The sequence below is a fragment of the Dufourea novaeangliae genome, unplaced genomic scaffold, assembly GCF_001272555.1.
Source record: "Dufourea novaeangliae isolate 0120121106 unplaced genomic scaffold, ASM127255v1 scaffold228, whole genome shotgun sequence".
NCBI classification, from domain to species: Eukaryota; Metazoa; Arthropoda; class Insecta; order Hymenoptera; family Halictidae; genus Dufourea; species Dufourea novaeangliae.
The window spans coordinates 3,475,266-3,492,571 of record NW_015374150.1 but is presented as its reverse complement, the minus strand read 5'-3'; the positions used below and the strand labels follow the sequence as shown (position 1 = coordinate 3,492,571).

General features: G+C 42.3%; 2 protein-coding genes across 2 annotated transcripts in view; both read left to right on the top strand.

The window, feature by feature from the left end:
• Positions 1–6,663, top strand: part of LOC107191705 (receptor-type tyrosine-protein phosphatase kappa) — a 63,753-nt gene extending 57,090 nt beyond the window's left edge. Inside the window, exons 5-13 of the mRNA XM_015580804.1 lie at positions 308–442; positions 752–892; positions 2,533–2,693; positions 2,782–2,917; positions 3,114–3,363; positions 4,052–4,128; positions 4,755–4,994; positions 5,875–6,219; positions 6,583–6,663. Coding sequence (XP_015436290.1) covers positions 308–442; positions 752–892; positions 2,533–2,693; positions 2,782–2,917; positions 3,114–3,363; positions 4,052–4,128; positions 4,755–4,994; positions 5,875–6,219; positions 6,583–6,663 — 1,566 coding nt within the window. The remainder of the gene's footprint in view (positions 1–307; positions 443–751; positions 893–2,532; positions 2,694–2,781; positions 2,918–3,113; positions 3,364–4,051; positions 4,129–4,754; positions 4,995–5,874; positions 6,220–6,582) is intronic.
• Positions 6,664–6,759: 96 nt separating this feature from the next.
• LOC107191549 (muscle M-line assembly protein unc-89-like) lies at positions 6,760–9,684 on the top strand. The gene has a single exon (XM_015580611.1). It carries the CDS (start codon positions 6,760–6,762, stop codon positions 9,682–9,684), a length of 2,925 nt encoding a protein of 974 aa, XP_015436097.1.
• The last annotated feature ends 7,622 nt before the right edge of the window (positions 9,685–17,306 follow it).

The following is a 17,306-nucleotide window of genomic DNA, read 5'->3' as shown; positions in this document are numbered from 1 at the left end:
AAGTTCGCTGCGAGATTCTGGAATCGACGGACACGCGAACGAGATCGGACGCGACATCCGTCCCTGCTCCGAAAATAAACTAATACGAAATTCCATCGGAACGATACGGAGGATCAAGATCAAGGTTGGAGCGGTAATATCGTCCCCGTCGAGCATGAAATTGTTGTGGCGGACGGTATTTGAATAATCCATAATCACTGTTTCACCGAAATAGAATCGCGAGAACCGGGCGGCGTTAAAAAATTTCAGGTTAACGTTGTGTGCCACCCACGGTTTGCAATCAATGCCGGATGTTTCTGTGTTCCAGAGTATATTGAAGCCGAACGCGTACATAGTCACGCAGGGACCGACCGAAAACACCGTGACGGAATTCTGGCGGATGGTCTGGCAAGAGAGAGCCTGCTGTATCGTTATGCTCACGAAAACATTCGACTTCATTAGGGTGAGAAATTTTTTATCTTGTTAATTTTGGAACGATATGAATTGGCCTTTTAAAGTCACTTTCCTACGAGACATCTTTTAGTATTAAAGAGTTATTTAAAGGACGAGGACATGATAGAGAATAGACAATTTACTGGTGATCTTCAACTTTATTGTCTATGAATTTATGACTTGCATTGATTATGCATTAGAGATCGCAGATGTTCACTTGCTAGAATGCGTTTCATCTGTCTGGAACGCGTGTAAAGTATTTCCTTGCAGATATTCGTGTCTGTCAAGCGATAACGAGCGTCGGTTGGAACGATTACAGGTGATGTGCGTCCAATATTGGCCGGCCAGTAAGGAAAAGGACGAGGAATATGGCGGGATCGGGGTCTCGGTGCTGAAGGAGGAGGAGCTCGCCAATTTCCACATACGGACGATAAAGCTTTACAAGAAAAACGAGAACGACGTGAGTGTACTTTACTCTGCAGCCGCGTTTTCACAGATTCATACGCGACGCGTAGAAAAATTGACGTGCCCGGAAACACATTGTGTCTTGCCCGTCGCGAGGATAGCTCGAGTGCTGCCATAGAAATCGCCGAAAATAAATATTGTTGGTGGGAATTTGAAGAAAACATTGGAACAATTTGGAACCACATAAGTGTTATTGCAAATATTAGGAGAATATGTCTATGAGAATGTCTGTTTCATTGGAATTATTTATCGTTTTTTTCTCTGCATTACTTTTAAAAATCGCTTGAAAATTGCTCCTCCGAGTGGGAATAAACCCTTAAGGCCCTTTCATTGGTCGGTGGCTCGAGTCTGTCGACATGTTTTTATATATAATACACGTTATATATAATACATGGGTACCAGGTCGAATGATCTCCGAGCGGAGTAACGAAATCCCGCTCAGCTGGCAGGAATTCGCGCAAACTCGAAAACTTGCGCCGGAACTGGAAGTAGACTCGTAGCAAGGTTCCAGCAAGACTGGGATTCGGGGACGAAAGAACGGAAGTTTGGTAAAAAGTTGCACGGAATTAACTACAGAAGGGTGGAAAGGGAGGGGACCTAGTCTAGCGATAGTTCGCCACCACCTCGAAAACTGGGTGAACGCGGAACGATACGGGTTGAGAGATAGGGAGCACAGGGTGGGAGGAGGAACGATGAGTTTCCTGGAACGACCGTTACGTAACACTTAATTTTATTAACTCGCCCGGGAATGGAATGAAAACAGGGCACCGAGAACCTTACGATTTCCCCCCGATTGTCTTCAAGGTTTTTTTTTTACTAGTCATCCGGTTCATATTACCTTCTTAACATGGTAATATTGTTCTTAACCGTTTTTATTGTATATTTAAATACAGTGGGAACAGGTAAAAAATTAAAGTACTAAACTGGAGTGGAGAGAATGGTGAACAATTTAATAGGAAAGAAACAGAAAGGATGGAAAGGATATAATGTGAAAGTTATATAGTACTTGAATTGTACTTGTACAAATAGAAAAACAAATTATTACCTTAAATCTGTACAGGAACTGATAAAATCGCTGTTAGTTTACATTTATTCAAATTCTGAACATTAATTCTTGTTATTCGAACGGGTTGATAAGGATGCTATTTTGTGGAACGTATACGCTTCTGTTTCAGTGTTACGAAACATTTTATTATTCAGTTCATTATACGCACTCGTTTCGTACTAATTATACGGTGGCAGTTGGAACATAATATTGAGAAGTTCGCAAGTGCTTCGTATTTAAATAAAATATTTGCAAACTGCGTTATCCAACCGAACAGAAATTTCTCCAGCGTACCTTGAATATTCACTGTGGTTATTAAATATCGTATCGTTAAATTAGTATTTAAATTAAATACTTTCTATATGGTGTAACGGCATAACCGTCGGAATAGTTTTAACGAAAAAAAAAGGGAGAAAAACGTTCCAGAAATACCGTAACGAGTTTATTCGAAGGTGTTACAAAATGCTATAGGCACCATTTTTACGCTCGAGAACGTCGCGAACTTTTCGGACCTAATTCGACACGTATGTTTGTTTTCACATCTTCCCAGTAAACAGAAAAAAACGAACGTTCGTTCGCGGGAATTTCAGGAAGTGACGGAGGAAAGAACGTTGTTGCAATTCCATTACACCGAATGGCATTCCCACACGTGTCCCTTCGGCAACGCGGTTTTGGAGTTTCGCAGGCGTGTCAGGGCGGTCGTTGGCTCGACGATAAAGAACGAATCCGGTCCCATGGTCGTCCACTGCAAGTAAGTTAAAAAAAAAAACCCTTGAAGAAATACCAGCGACTACAAGCTTCATGCGACAATTGAAAAATAATATCTTCTTGGAAAAAAGTGACGGTGGCGGACGATCGGGAGTGTATCTAGCGATAGACGCGAACATGGAGTTGGCCGAGGAGGAGGACGCCTTCGACGTGTTCGGGTACCTGAAGAAGTTGCGCCAAAGTAGAAGAGGACTCATCGAGGACCTGGTGAATTTCGAGATTTGATTGCCTTTAACTAGAGAAATTTAGTTTTTAATTGATCCAAATTATAAGAAATTTATTTTCTAATCAATTCGAATTACAAAAATGTCGATTTTCGAAATGAATCTAACTGGAACCACTAACCCATTCTGTTGCACCCATTAAATTCGAACTTGACGAGTGACTTTCGCGTTTTGTTCAGGAACAGTACAAATTCGTGTACGACACGTTAGAGGAGTTCGTGGTCTGCGGGACCTCGTGGTTCCCGGTGTCGGAATTATCCCAACGTCTCAAGCAGAAGAGCGTAAAAAATCCGATCACCAAGGTGAACGAGTATCAGCGGGAGTATCAGCAAATTTGTAAGCAAACGCCGCGTTTTACGATCGGGGATTGCGCCGGCGGGCATAGGGCCGACAACAGGGAGAAGAACAGGGACGTTCTGGTGGTGCCACGTAAGTTCATCGCGACCAAAACACTTATCAAAATTGTTTGATGAAATGGCCGTTGGCGCCCTCATGGAAAATACATTTCACTAATCTAGGGGTGACTGAAAGATAGGGTCTTCGTAGTATCTTTAAATTGTAGTAACGTGTATAACATAAAAATCTGTACAGTGTTACTGATAATAACCATTTTCATAAAATATAATAATCACGATTTAACACTAGAGTTATGACTGTGATATCCAGTCAATAGAATGTGTAGTATTTTCCAGACATTTTATACAGGATGCGACCGAATAACACGTATAAGCGTGTACGTGGTAATTCCTTATGAAAAATAAGAACAAAATATGGAATAAAATTTTTTCCTTTAAGGCTTAGTTTTCGAGAAAATCGACTTTGAAAATCTGTTAGATGCTGGGGCAATTGAATAAGACTGGGCTAGCGCGTCTGTTCATTGCATTCCGTTTCTACTTACTACTACGGTGAATGCGCGTGTTTCAGATTAATTTTCGAAGTCGATTTTCTCGAAAACTAAGCCTTAAATGAAAAAATTGTATTCCATATTTTGTTCTTATTTTTTCATAAGGAATCATTTCGTATCCATTTGTACATATTATTCGGCCGCATCCTGTATGTATTTATCCATCAACGTTCCACAGCATCTACACTCATGAATACCTGTTTCTTTATCTAGCTGACAATTTCCGACCGTATCTCACCAGTTTCCAGGGTAACAGTTACACTGACTATATAAACGCTGTCTTCGTGGATGTAAGTTTTTCATTTATTATTTCAAACGTTTTCGTCCCCAAAGAAAGCCTTTCGTATTCCGTCATCGGACCTTCCAAGTACAGTAAAGGCTCCATGAGAGTTGGACAGTAAATTCCTCGTGAGAGTTTCTACTTCATCCCCACCACTGAGAGGGAGGAGGCCGTGGAAACTATCAAGAGCATATTTTATCCCCCCCCCTCGCTTTTATTGCCACAGGTTGAGCTTTGGGCAAACAATAGACTTGCATGGTGTTGAAACAATTCACAACCCACCGTGAAAGTTTTGGATCGGTCCCAAGTTTCAAACTCTCATAGAGCCTTTACTGGAATTAGAGAGTCTCGGAAAATATGTTTTATTACCGTGCAGCCATAGATATGAAATAACTTGTAAAACAACAATAGAAAGACACATGAATCATAATGAAACCTACTCGGATGATCGAAATTGTTTTCTCCTGTTTTTTCCGCTCGATGAACCAATATTTTCCAGGACACCCTAAATGTAATACCCCACGGGAGCCCTTTTATCTCTTCCAACCATTTCCCTCTCTTCTCGCGGCTATTTGTGTTTTACGGTCTCCCGGCGAAAACCTGTCCGCCTCATTGCTGAAAGTACATTCCCGGCAGGGTTACACGAAGCCGCGGGAATACATCGTAACGGAATGGCCCCTTCGACACACGTGCGGTGAGTTCTGGTCCCTGGTTTACGACTACGAATGCGCGGCCGTGGTGGTGCTGTGCGTGCCGCCCCCGGGATCCACGAATTTCCCGAGCTTTTGGCCCGAAGGGAAACACTCGAAGAAGTACGGCCCCGTGTTCACGATCGATCACATCAGCCACAATCACTATACGAACATCAAAACCTGGGTGAGAAGCGTTGGACCCATTCTTCATTCTTCTATCCGCATTTCCATGAAACTCGTCATCGCCCTCCAAACGTCTATCGATTGGACGCTAATAAAATTTCATTCGAATATAAGATATCTATTCAGGATAGTGGGAAACTAATACGGAATATCTGTTTCTATCTGAGCAATCTCTTCCTTCTTTCATAACTCTTGTTTCGTTCTCATCTTTCATGTTCGATTGTTCAGTCGATTGATTTTAAGAAATCCATTATTAATCCTTTGATTCCCAAATTATTTCAGAATTACGAAGAAATATTTCTTTTTGCATTTCTGGAATATATTACATGACACATAAACGATGAAAAAAATTTGTTTTTAATTCTGAAAGTGTTTAGTACCATTTTTCATTCGTTGCCATTTGACACGTTTTTCTTTTCACTTCTATTACAGTTATGTATAATAATTGACATTGTAAAATTATTATACGGAATGGAACCCATTTTTCTTACCTTTGATCAGTGAACCCTCTTGAAATAGGTTGAAAGAAATTAGAGAAAGAATGTTCGACACTTGAATTCCAGCAAATGAAAGAAACAAAGGCCAATAATGTCTTACTTCACAGATGAACGTTTAAAAGCATATAGAAGTTAGTGTCATGCCAATTATAAAAAAAACAGAAGAAACTACTATATACTCATAGACATCTTTTATTTTCCAATTTAAAATATGTTACCATACGGCTACAATGGGAACGAAAGGGTTAACGGATGGGTATCCAAGTTCAGTTTTTTGTGGTCTGTCTTCTGAAGACCTAGACAGATCTTCTGTCAGAGGATCTGATTGTTGAGTATAATATAGGAGACTTTCCGTGTTCATAAGAGACGGATTTCACCTTGCAGATATTCAGGATAAACAAGAAGATTGTCTCGCTGACGGAGCTTATGGCCGGCGTGAAGGCACCGCCGAAGACGGTTCAACTATTTCAGTTGACTTGCTGGCCGATGGGTCACAAAGTTCCGACGTCGACCAACAGTCTAGTGGAGCTGATGAATATGGTCGAGAGATGGAGGCAACGAACGGATTACGGGCCGGTCGCTGTGGTTTCGCCGGACGGACGAAGTCGTTGCGGCGTTTATTGCGCCGCGAACGCTTGCATAGAACAGGTGATCCAGCACGGGGAAGTGGACATCTTTCAGGCCGTTAAGACTGTCCGTAGGCACAGGCCTCAACTGGTCGAGAACATGGTGCGTAATTAACAGCGAAACTTTGTTCCAGTTCATTTACCTAACTCCTTAAGCTCCTCTGTTATTATTATACAGGGTGTTTCGCAATTAAATTATCGAACTTGAAGTTTCGACCCAAAAGTACTATTTTTTTTAAAAAAAAAAAAAAAATACGAATCCCTTATTTTTGGCTGCTTAACAGACATACGAACTTTCATCAAAATCGGAGGGGGATACTTCCCTGCCTTCCCTTGTTAGAAATAAGAACGTTACACATATTCAAATAAAACGTCACAAGTATTCCCAACCCTCTCCCATTAGTCTCGAAAATACCATCAACGGAGAGTTCTCCACCTCTAACCGTCGCCCATTATCCGTCCCCAGACCGAGTACAAGTACTGCTACGACCTGGTCCTCCATTACGTGCTACACTACCTGAACAAGGACATGAACGAGAAGAAGTGAGAAAGCGAGTTGAGGGACGAGCTGTGGTTTATCGAGTTCGGTCGTGGGGCGGCGTTACCTTTGACGCCGGAGGAAGCGCCGGCGGACGGCGAGCCGATGGTGCCGTGCGCCCAGGGTCGCGTGATCGTGGAGACAGCTAGGCCAGCGCCGCCGTACTTCGCCACCTGCACCAGATACCGTCGTACGGTGACCACCACGTCGAACGAGATCGCGGCGTGTATACCGATCGCGACGTCGTCGAGCGTGTCGCAGGTGGACTACCAGTTGACGTCCACGGGCGGCAAGATCCTCAGGCCGATACCGCCGCACACTTTAGCGGTGAGGCCGGAAGATCTAGGCGTGACGCCCTGGTATCTCGAGGATTACCCGACCATAGATTGCTCGCGGGGGCCAGCGGGCGATCGTGGCTCGTATCCCTCTTACCTCTACGCAGACACTGAGACGAAGCCAGACATGGTCTCGACCAGGAATAGCAGCATGGACAGCGAGCTGCCACGTCCGTCGACCATCACCGCAGCGCCCAGAAAAGCGTACATGGACCTGCAGGACGCGATCGCACTCCTGGACGAGACCTGTCCGAATCCAGAGGTCAGTCCGTCCCTCACACCGAGAACACCGAGAACCCCGTTGACGCCGCATCCGAGGAACAAACGGGCACGCTCGAAGAGCAGCGACAATTCCTCCAACTACAGCAACGATCGTCTCAGCGATCGTTCGTTCGAGTCACGTCCGCCGGAGAAGGACAAGAAACGGCCGTTCCTGAAGAAGATCGGGATCTCGTTGACGGAGGACAAACCGTTCCTCGCGATGATAGCGCCCAAGATCATCGGGAAGCCTTATTTGGAGAAGATCGGGCCGAGCAGGGCGGTCGAGAGACCGTTCTTGGACAAGATTGGATCGTCTAAGACATTGGATAAGTTCACGTTTGAGACGCCCAGGAGACAGAAGAGGCCCGTGGTTAGGAGCGAAACGCTTCGGGACGATGTGAAGAAGGCGCCGATTGCGAAGAAGCTGGAGGAACAGAAGCTGCCGGAAGAGAAGCCGCAGAAGTCGATTGCTGTGGTTCAAGCGTTTGGGGTCGAACGGAGACGGTCTGGCAAGGGCCCGTTGATGAAGATGTACTCGTTCGAGACGGAGGATCTAGAGTCCACCGTTCAGATCAAGGATAGTAGAGACCCTTTGAGGGGCGCGTCTTTGGATGACGTGTTGGATTCTGGGCCGAGTTCTCTGCCTCTGGAGTCCACGAATGAAGGGACCCCGAAGACAGAGACGAAGGAACGAGCCGTGAACGGCGCCGCGTTGCTGAAATGTCGGGTGACTACCAGCGAGGAGATCATCTTCTCTAGCACGAGCTACGGATCCGACAAGGAGCCGAACAGCTGGGGCAATTCGCCGAAGATCAAGTGGCAGGTGAAAATAGACGGAACGACACCCAGGACACCTACTCGTCGTAAAATCGTGGACGCTTCTAAAGACGGCGACAGCGTCCCCAATTCGCCGACGAAACGACCGATTTCGAATGTCTCAGCGGATCATCCGGATGATTCGCGACCTAGCTCGTTCGAGAAGAACGTGTATTCTCCGATGAAGACCAGGAGGCAGACTTACGAAGATCTGTTGGAGAGGAATGGTAGGAGCGAGGAGAGGGATAAGAAGCCCAGCAAACAGGCGCACTTCGAGAGACGTGGGATCTCGTCGGACAATCTTCTGTCGAAGGATCGAACTGGTTCAAGTTGCCCATCGAGAGGTCAGATCGAGATCACCAGGGAAGCTACTTCAGAGGATTCTCTGGCGCACCGTATAGGTCAGGAATACAACAAGGAGACGTTCAAGCAGCTGCAGGATAAGTTCAAGTACCACGAAGTCCCCACAGAAACGTACGCGGATTTCAAACGACGGACTCGTGGAAGCGTTCAAAGTATAATTGTCAGACAGCAGGAAAGATGGAAGGTCGACACAGCGACGGAGACGCGCGAGGATGGCTCGAGGGATGCCAAGACGAAGTCAGACGAGACGAAGTCGGAAGTTTCGGCATCGCCAACGAGAAATGAGAAAGAATCGAACGAGGAAGGAAGGAACGAGAGTGTTCGTGGTACTATTAGGTCCGTGCTGAAGAAGCAGCAGGGAATCGATCATCCAAGCGATCATGAAGACAACAACGCGTCCGCAGTACGTCCAAAGCGACGGATCATTCACGAGCCTTCTCAGGAGACCATGGACCTCCTGACAGAATTACGGAAGGTGAAGAGTCAGCTGAAGACTCCGTCCTGGGAGAAGGAATTGGAGCTTGACAAGAAGCCGACTCGGCAGCCGAGACGTATCCTGTTGACTGACAAGGAATTCTGTCTGTCTGTCGAGCGGGAGAATAGTATTCGGCGTCCGTCGCGCGTGATGAATTCGTTGGAAAGAACTGACGAGGCTGTGGATGATAAAGACGAGGATCAAAAAATAGTTGAAGAGAAGAAGAACGGTGATGTGTCTCAGACAAAGATCCCTGGACCAGCTTTGTTCGAGAAGAAGTGTCTCTCGTTGGACTATGCTGACGAGGAGAAGCCTCAGAGGCCAGAGCCTAGAGCGATTTCCCTCTCGTCCACGAGGAACGTGCCGTCAGGGGCTGACGAAATGACTGACTACGCTGACCTGGCGTTCAACTGCGACTCGAAGAGCTGCTCCTCCGATGTGTTTAACAGCCCAACCGAGGAGACCAGTCAGCACGAACGTGGTAATGATCCGGAGAAGGGTGTTCCGAAGATAGTAGATCGGAATCACTGCGCGGAAGTCGACATCGCCATTCCCATTGATCAGAAGCTGAGTAGTCCGAAGGGTAGGGTTCAGATACAGGGGAGGACCAGCGATCTGTACGAGATCATATCCCCGAGATCAACGCCTTTTCGAGTGAAAAAACGGCTCGGGAAAATATCCGTCGAAGACACCGTCAAGCCGGAGAGTTTCACCCTAGGTTCTAAGGTCGACTGCCGATCAGCCGTTGTACAGAAACGGACCAAGTGCTTCCCTTTATAACGCATGCCGATCTGCCAGTGGGCGAAACACTCTCTGCGTCGACGCTCGTCTGGTTTTGCCCTGCGAGAAGTCTGAGCGCTGGGGCATCGCGGCGAGTCTGGTATTCACTCTTTTGGTGATGTGGTTTGAGGCGTTGGTAAATAACCTAAATGATCCACTTCTTTCTCATTTATTCAATATTTTTGTTAAATCGTTGAACGATATTTATTTACTTAATTGAAGAAGCATTTTAGCTTTGTTCGAAGTTTTTAAGTGTGTTTATTGAATTATTATTATAAATAATCTCAGTGAAGAGATGAAATAATTGGAGATTTTTGTCGAGATTATAATTAGTTAGATGTTTTTCATCAAACGTGTTGTTGCATAATTATTGTTTATGTGTAATAACTACAGAACTATATATATATTTGTTAATTTTAATATCGTAATATTCGAAGCATCTTATTATTCTTAGAATTTTCAAAAGAGATTGGAAGAATGCGATTATATAAGTATTTGCATGTAAAGGGTTTAGCACGGCCTAATTCGCTGACGCGCCTTTTTCTCCGGCCTCAACTTCTATCAGGGCAAAAATGGTAATTAGGATTTCGCAGTTTGCTCTTGGGGATAATCGTACACAATCCCTAAATAGAACCGACATTCGAGTTCCCGTTTTTCAGCGTGACTTTTGCACACTCGTGTCACTTTCATTTTCATCATTCAGTGTCCAACACGATAGTAATGGTAACCATTACCATTCTACAATTACCTTTAATTTCTCTTGCATTAACCGACGAACAATCAGTGAATTCAATCTACTTTATACGTTTTTCAAGATATAGAACGATATACAATGAGAATCTAATACTATTTAAAAGAAACATCAAGTTAATATACACGGTGTTCAAGTGAAACTTTTCACGCAAACTTAGAAGCCGGAACTGCTTCTTCAAGAATGGTCATTACTGCGTTCCCCTAAAAAAATGGAAATAAGAAGCTTTTTCGATCGAACTCTGGATCGATGTCAGCTTGCAGGTTATATTCTAAAAACAAAACGTATCTCGACCACTTTTTAACCGACGTGTTTCGCGATAGAAAACGGCCCGATTGAAGTTCGATGGCCAATTCGAACGAAGTTCCAGCGGGTCGTTGACGATCCACTCGAACAGTTAACATCCATCAAACGGACGTGACTCCTCTCTGTCGAGCAGTGCCTTGTTCGTGGATATATTTATTTAAACGAAGTAAAACGAAGAGAAAACGAGAAACAAAGAGAAGAGATAAACAAGTCCTATCGAAGATAATATTAAAAAAAAAAAAGAGAGAGGGAGAAAAGAAAATAATAAAATTCCGACTGCCGGCCGGATGTTTTGAATGGGTCCACGGAGTTGCGCTTTCGACGAATACGACTGACGACGATCTGGCCTTCGCAGCCTGTTTCGTAATGTTTCCAACCATCGAGACGATCCTTTCCTCCAATCGCGGACCAGAGAACACGCATTTTTACTCTTCTACGGTGCGCCAATCCGTTAGATCGACCTCCTCAGACGCCATTTTCCTTATCGTTCCCTGGCCATTTTCGACGATCGAGTGGATGATCGAAGATTTCCAAAGATTCTTCGTTTCTTGTTATCATCGAAGCTTTCGACTGTAATTCGTGATCTGTTGGAGAAATTGTGTGGCTAACCTTGGATGATTTCTCTAAAAGACACAAGTTACACTCTGAGAGCTTGAACGGTAACGAATGATCGAAGATTTTCATCGTTCTCGTGTTTCCAATTTCATATAGGAACGTGTACGACATCCTTGAACATTTTTTCCTCTGATTCGATGACGTCTACCCACCGCTGCGACGAGGAACGGATTAAAGAGATGATCGTGAAAGATAATTAAGCTCACGAGAGTGCAACTCCCACGCTCGCCAAGCCTATTCCCTGTTCGGCGAAGCGTGTGACGTTTTAACGACACAGTATATATTATACATAGGTATATACATATTAAAGATGAAAGATTGTTACGTTCCTCTTATAATTTTTTTAGAGGGTAGGATAAGATCGACGGCGCAGTTCATGGAATAATACGGAAAGTAAAGGTTAATATAGGTGTACGGGGTGATGGCGGGAAATGGGTCAATGAGCGGATCTCTTCTTAGCGAAGATAAAAGAAATTGGATGAAGATGATCCGTTTTCTTTTCAGTAGTATGTATCGTTTTGGGGACTGGATATTTAGAAAGATTATTGTATAAAGGGATTAGTTGTTATATGGAAAGGTTTGTTTAATTATTCTCTATATAAAAGTAATACGATTAATACTTTATAGGGTGGATGCACCAGTAAATGAACGCGTACCAGTGAATGAACATTGTATATAAAAACGAGTACAGCAAGTTATTAAAATAAACAACTCATTAAATATTAATTTTTTTCGATTCCTTGTTTCATATTCAAACAATGTCCGCGTTACTGGTTATGAATGTTTAATCATTTAATACATGGTTCCATTTTTTAAAATTGAAATCTACATGTCATGAAAAGGTACAGATATTAAAAAATCTAATTTTCGTGTATGAAATATCTATTAATACCACTAATATATAAAATTCGATATAATGACACATTCATTGGTGCGTTTACCCTATTTGCATTATAATCGTGAGAAGATAGCTGTATAAATTTATACAACATATTTCCTTGCTAATGTTCATTTTACATGTACTTTGTAAAAAAAATTAAGGTTTGATCCATTTCCCGCGATCACTCTGTATATAATATACGTACAGAGGGTCTCTGACAGGTTGTCGGTTACTTTTTAACTTTCACCGATACGTCTGAAAATATGATGAGGATGTTATGTGTACACGGTGAGCTATTTTAAATATTTTTAATATCTTATCATTCAATTATAATTGACTTAATATATAATCTTAAGTGGCCTTGTATGACTTTGCTAAAAACGTTGTACACGCCAACTTCAAAAGTTCTCAACGCAAGAACAGACCGTTGTATTTGATAGTTGTAAAATATTTTTTAAACACACATTTATATAATATGTTCATCAATTTTTAATAACGGGCATGAATTCGTAAGGTTCGCGGTAGAGAACTTGTCGGACACCCGGTAGATAGATATAAATGCATATACGAGGAAAAAAAGTATATATACATAACGTCGTTACTCCGATGGAATATTTGTACGTATTCTATGACTATTAGAGACTAAAGCGAGTTGGTATATAAGATATGATATATTATATATTATGTATATTTATACATACATTACATACGCGTATACTCGGCGACAAGTATGCAGGGCGTGTGTGTATTTAATACCTGTAAACGGTATACCGTACGGATCCTATAGTTGATGAAATGTGCCAAACAAAGATACGGATTTATTGTATGTTATCGAGTTACGTTTGTTGTAAGGTGTACCCGGCTGTCCAAGGAGCACGAAGCCTCATATCTGCTGCGTACTTGTTGGACACTCTTTAGGAGCGTACTTATATAGAGAGGGTCTCTGAAAAGGTGTATGACATCGCGTGTTGAGGATGTTGATAGTGTGTTAAGCATAGAAAAAACGTCCATGAACAAAGCTTTCAACAAGGTGACGTGTCGTTCTTTCTAACTGATATACTGGGTGGTCTGTAAATCATGATCACTTCAGATATTTTTGGTGTTTTTAACCATGAGACAATATCCAGAGGAATACTTTCTTCTAAAGACTTCAAACTTCTAAACAAAAGAACATTTTCTTTCCATCAAATATATAATATATACAAGGTGCTCCATAATTTGTCACGATTGCACAGGTCTGTAACTGAGTTAAATGAAACCTGAAATATCGCAAAGATAATATACTACCATTTTAATTATAGCTGAATTTTATGGGACACCCTATGCATTGTAATTCTCTGTTATATCTAGTCAGAAAATTTGATGTCCCCGTAGCATCAGATTTTTTTCAAGACCAAATTCCTCCCTGGTATTTGTTCCATAAGTAAAACCGACATGGATATACAGGGTGTTCGTGATATACAGGCTACTCGCTGTAAAATGTAAACCGACAACTGTATAGCGCGTAAGTGTGTGTGTGTGCGTGTGTGTAGATTCTAAGTAAAACAATACGAAATCTCGGCCACAATAGGAATAATCGTATCGAGCTCAACCGCATCCTGACTCGAAGGTGTCATAGCCGTTTCGAGACACCTTGTATACAGGCGTGCAAAGTTTTAACGCGCGCGTCGGTGTTTCAATGTGCGTGTTGCACGCGCACGCGACTTGTCCGTTGCACAGGTGAGAATATGTGTGCAGATTATGTGTATACATTCGTATATATGAATAGATAATATTTATGTGTAATTCTACGCGTACACTGGCCGGCTACAGTTCGAGGAGAAAAGATCACGATACACCATCGGTATTTGTCATTCTTTCGACAAAACATTTACCTTATAACATTTCTACATTATTAAAAATTGTTGAAATCTCTCTCTTGCCACTGTACACTCCTTTATATTATTTATAATTTTCCATATACATTATCTTCCAGTAGGTTGTAGTGACATTGTTTCCAATGTCTGTACAGTAAATCCTCGATGAGTGTACGAAGGCTCCTCGGCACTGAACATTAAATATTTCATAAACTAATGGCGGCTGAAACAAATATCATTGGCTTCCGAGTTCCAAGCTCTATGACTGTATGAAACATCATTAAAAAGTTAGCGTTACACCACAGATAGCACATGTCGCCTTGAAGAAGCTCATTTTACGGCTATTTTAGGTCTAAGGCGTCTTTAAGCCGTCTTCAAGGCATCAATAGGCGTCATGTGCTATCTGGGACCTCTCTTTATCAGTAAAAAGGAGCCTTCGAACACTCATTGAGAATTTACTGTATTTAGATGAAATTTATACAGTACTGAATTATCATTTTGTTTAAACAATATATTTTGTAGTAGTCTAGATAAGAAGGATAAATACTTGATGGTCAAGATCTTTCGTGTATGGCGTTCTCGGCCGGTAGAGTGTAATAAAAAATATGGTGAGGCAGGGTTCGCGTTCTAATCCGCAGGCAAATCGTCCAGACTCGTTCTTAACCTCAAAAGGCGAGCAGGTTAGAAGATGAGTCTCGTACCGCGGCGGCCATCCGTCCATCTTGTCGGGCCGCCGAACGTAAAAGTCGGTCGAGTAATGTCGCGCGTCAGATAGGCGGAGGGGCACTCCATTATATTGTTCGAACTTGTTCAAGCACGGATCGGATCGTAGATCGAAGATTATGCGCGGATACGTTCCTCATCCTCGGGGATTTTAAAAACATTACGTTTCTTTCTCGCGGGCGAGATTTTTAGTGGCCGAGAATGTAAGGTCCACCGACGTCCATTCGTTACGGTCGCGCACCGATATTTTAAAGAGTTTTATTCGAAAGAGTTTATGATCCCTATTAGAAAGTGTTATATAACTGTACAATTTTCTGTCCGAAGACGAATTTTAAAGGTTTCGTAATACGAATGTTTTACTGAGTTCCGTTCTGATTTAAATGGGAATCTTTTCGTCCAGCTGTTTGAATCGCGCGCCAATTTCGCGAGCATTCGTTGCTTACGATTCCGAAAACGGCAGAAGAGGAAAAGAATGTTTATCATTATATCGTGAAAGTTGAATTTCGTACGAAAACAGAAAAGTGGAATTGTCATTGTCGAATAATAATTTGTAGTAGGAATTGCCGATGTTTCGAGAAAACGATACAATGAAGCGATGCAAAACGAATTTCTAAAAGTAAACGACGGCACGAAGCGCGTATTCGTTTTCGTGGTGGTTCTCGTATATGTCCAGATTTACATCTGATACTACCCCACGCCCGGGAAATCACGAAATTCCGCGAAACGTTGGAAACGAGTTCTAAATGCTGTCCATTTAAACGAGCTGAACTTACGACGAGCGAATGAGCAACGTTTTTGTAAATTGTGTGATAAGTGATTCAAATAAACAAAAAACCCGATGTGGTACATTTTGTGTAATATTGGTACGTTGTTGTAAATAATAAATAGATCGTATGTTGTACCGTGATTGTCCATTTACCCTTCCTAACAGATACGTTTTATGGAAATACGGAACTTCGATTTGACGATTCCTTTTAATGACACAATTGATTGAGCTTTAATATGAACTTTTAATTTTAGATTCAATTCTTGTCCATTATTTAGAATTCCAATAAACAAACGCCAGTTAATATAAGCTTTATTTGATCGAATCGGCTTAAACATATCTGGATATTCATGTAACTACATACCGCTTACGTCTTTTAACCCTGGGCTAAAATAGTATCTGCAGAAACTGCCATTTTTGCTGCGATTATTATGCAGTGTGTTCACGCAACAACGGATACAAGCGGTATCTACTAGTTATTACTTCGGTATCACTAGTTCTTACTTTAATATCACTAGTTCTGGCTTGAGTATCATTAGTCCTTATTTCAGTATCACTAGTTCTTACTTGGGTGTTATTAGTTTCTACTTTGTTATCACTAGTCTTACTTCGTTATCACTAGTCTTACTTTGTTATCACTACTTTGTACCTTGTTATCACTAATTTTTACTTTTTATTGCTAGTTTTTAATTTTTTATCAGTAGTGTTTAATTTTTTATCACCAGTTGTCACTGGGTTTTACTTTTTATCACTAGTTTTTGTGATAAAAAGTAACGATAAAAAATTAGTGATAAAGAGTAAAAATTAGTGATAACAAGGTACATAGTAGTGATAACAAAGTTTCCGACAATTTCCTTTGCGAGAATGCCTTACCGTAATGAGCCATCTCGTGGCCACGAAATTCCGGGAATTGGATGATGTCATGGCGTGCGAGCGAGAAGCGGTAGAGCGAGCCGCGGTATCGGTGCTCTCCGTCGGTGTTGACGCGTGCCGAAGAATTTCGGCGGTCTATGGGAGGAGGTGTGCGAGCGAGAGAGTACGGTAGAGCGTGCCGCCATATCGGTGCTCTCCGTCGGTCCAACGCGATAGTGACGTTGCGTACCTGGCCGTACCATCTGGTGTTTGGGTCGTTCAAGGAGGAAGGTCGTTCAAGCCGGCAAAAACAATTCAACACGAACAAACCTGCGTACGCCCAATACATAACAGCGTTAGCAGCCGTTAGCTTCCTCACTTTCTCGTGAACCGTCGCGAAGGGTGGTCGCGCGTCTCATACTCGTCCTTTCTCTTGTTACTAACCCATTGTGTGTTTCAGGCATTGGACAACCGGGTAAGTTGTTTGCTGGGCATATTATTAATCTATTTACTGTGCATATTGTTGTGTCCCCTCTCTTGTTACTAATCCCTTGTATGTTACAGATGTTCGAGAACCATTGGCTTCGATATTTATCTTCTTATGTACTGTGATTCATTTACTGTGATTTATTTACTGTGATTTCTATACTGTAATTTATTTACAGTGCATATTATTAATTTATTTATTGTGCATATTGTTGTGTCCCCTCTCTTGTTACTAATCCCTTGTATGTTACAGATGTTCGAGAACCATTGACTTCGATATTTATTTTCTTATGTATTCTATGTGTATTGTATAATGAAAATTATTTTTCCAATCAGTTATTCCATCGAAAGAAGACATCGATCAACGTCTACATCTTCAAAGCGTGC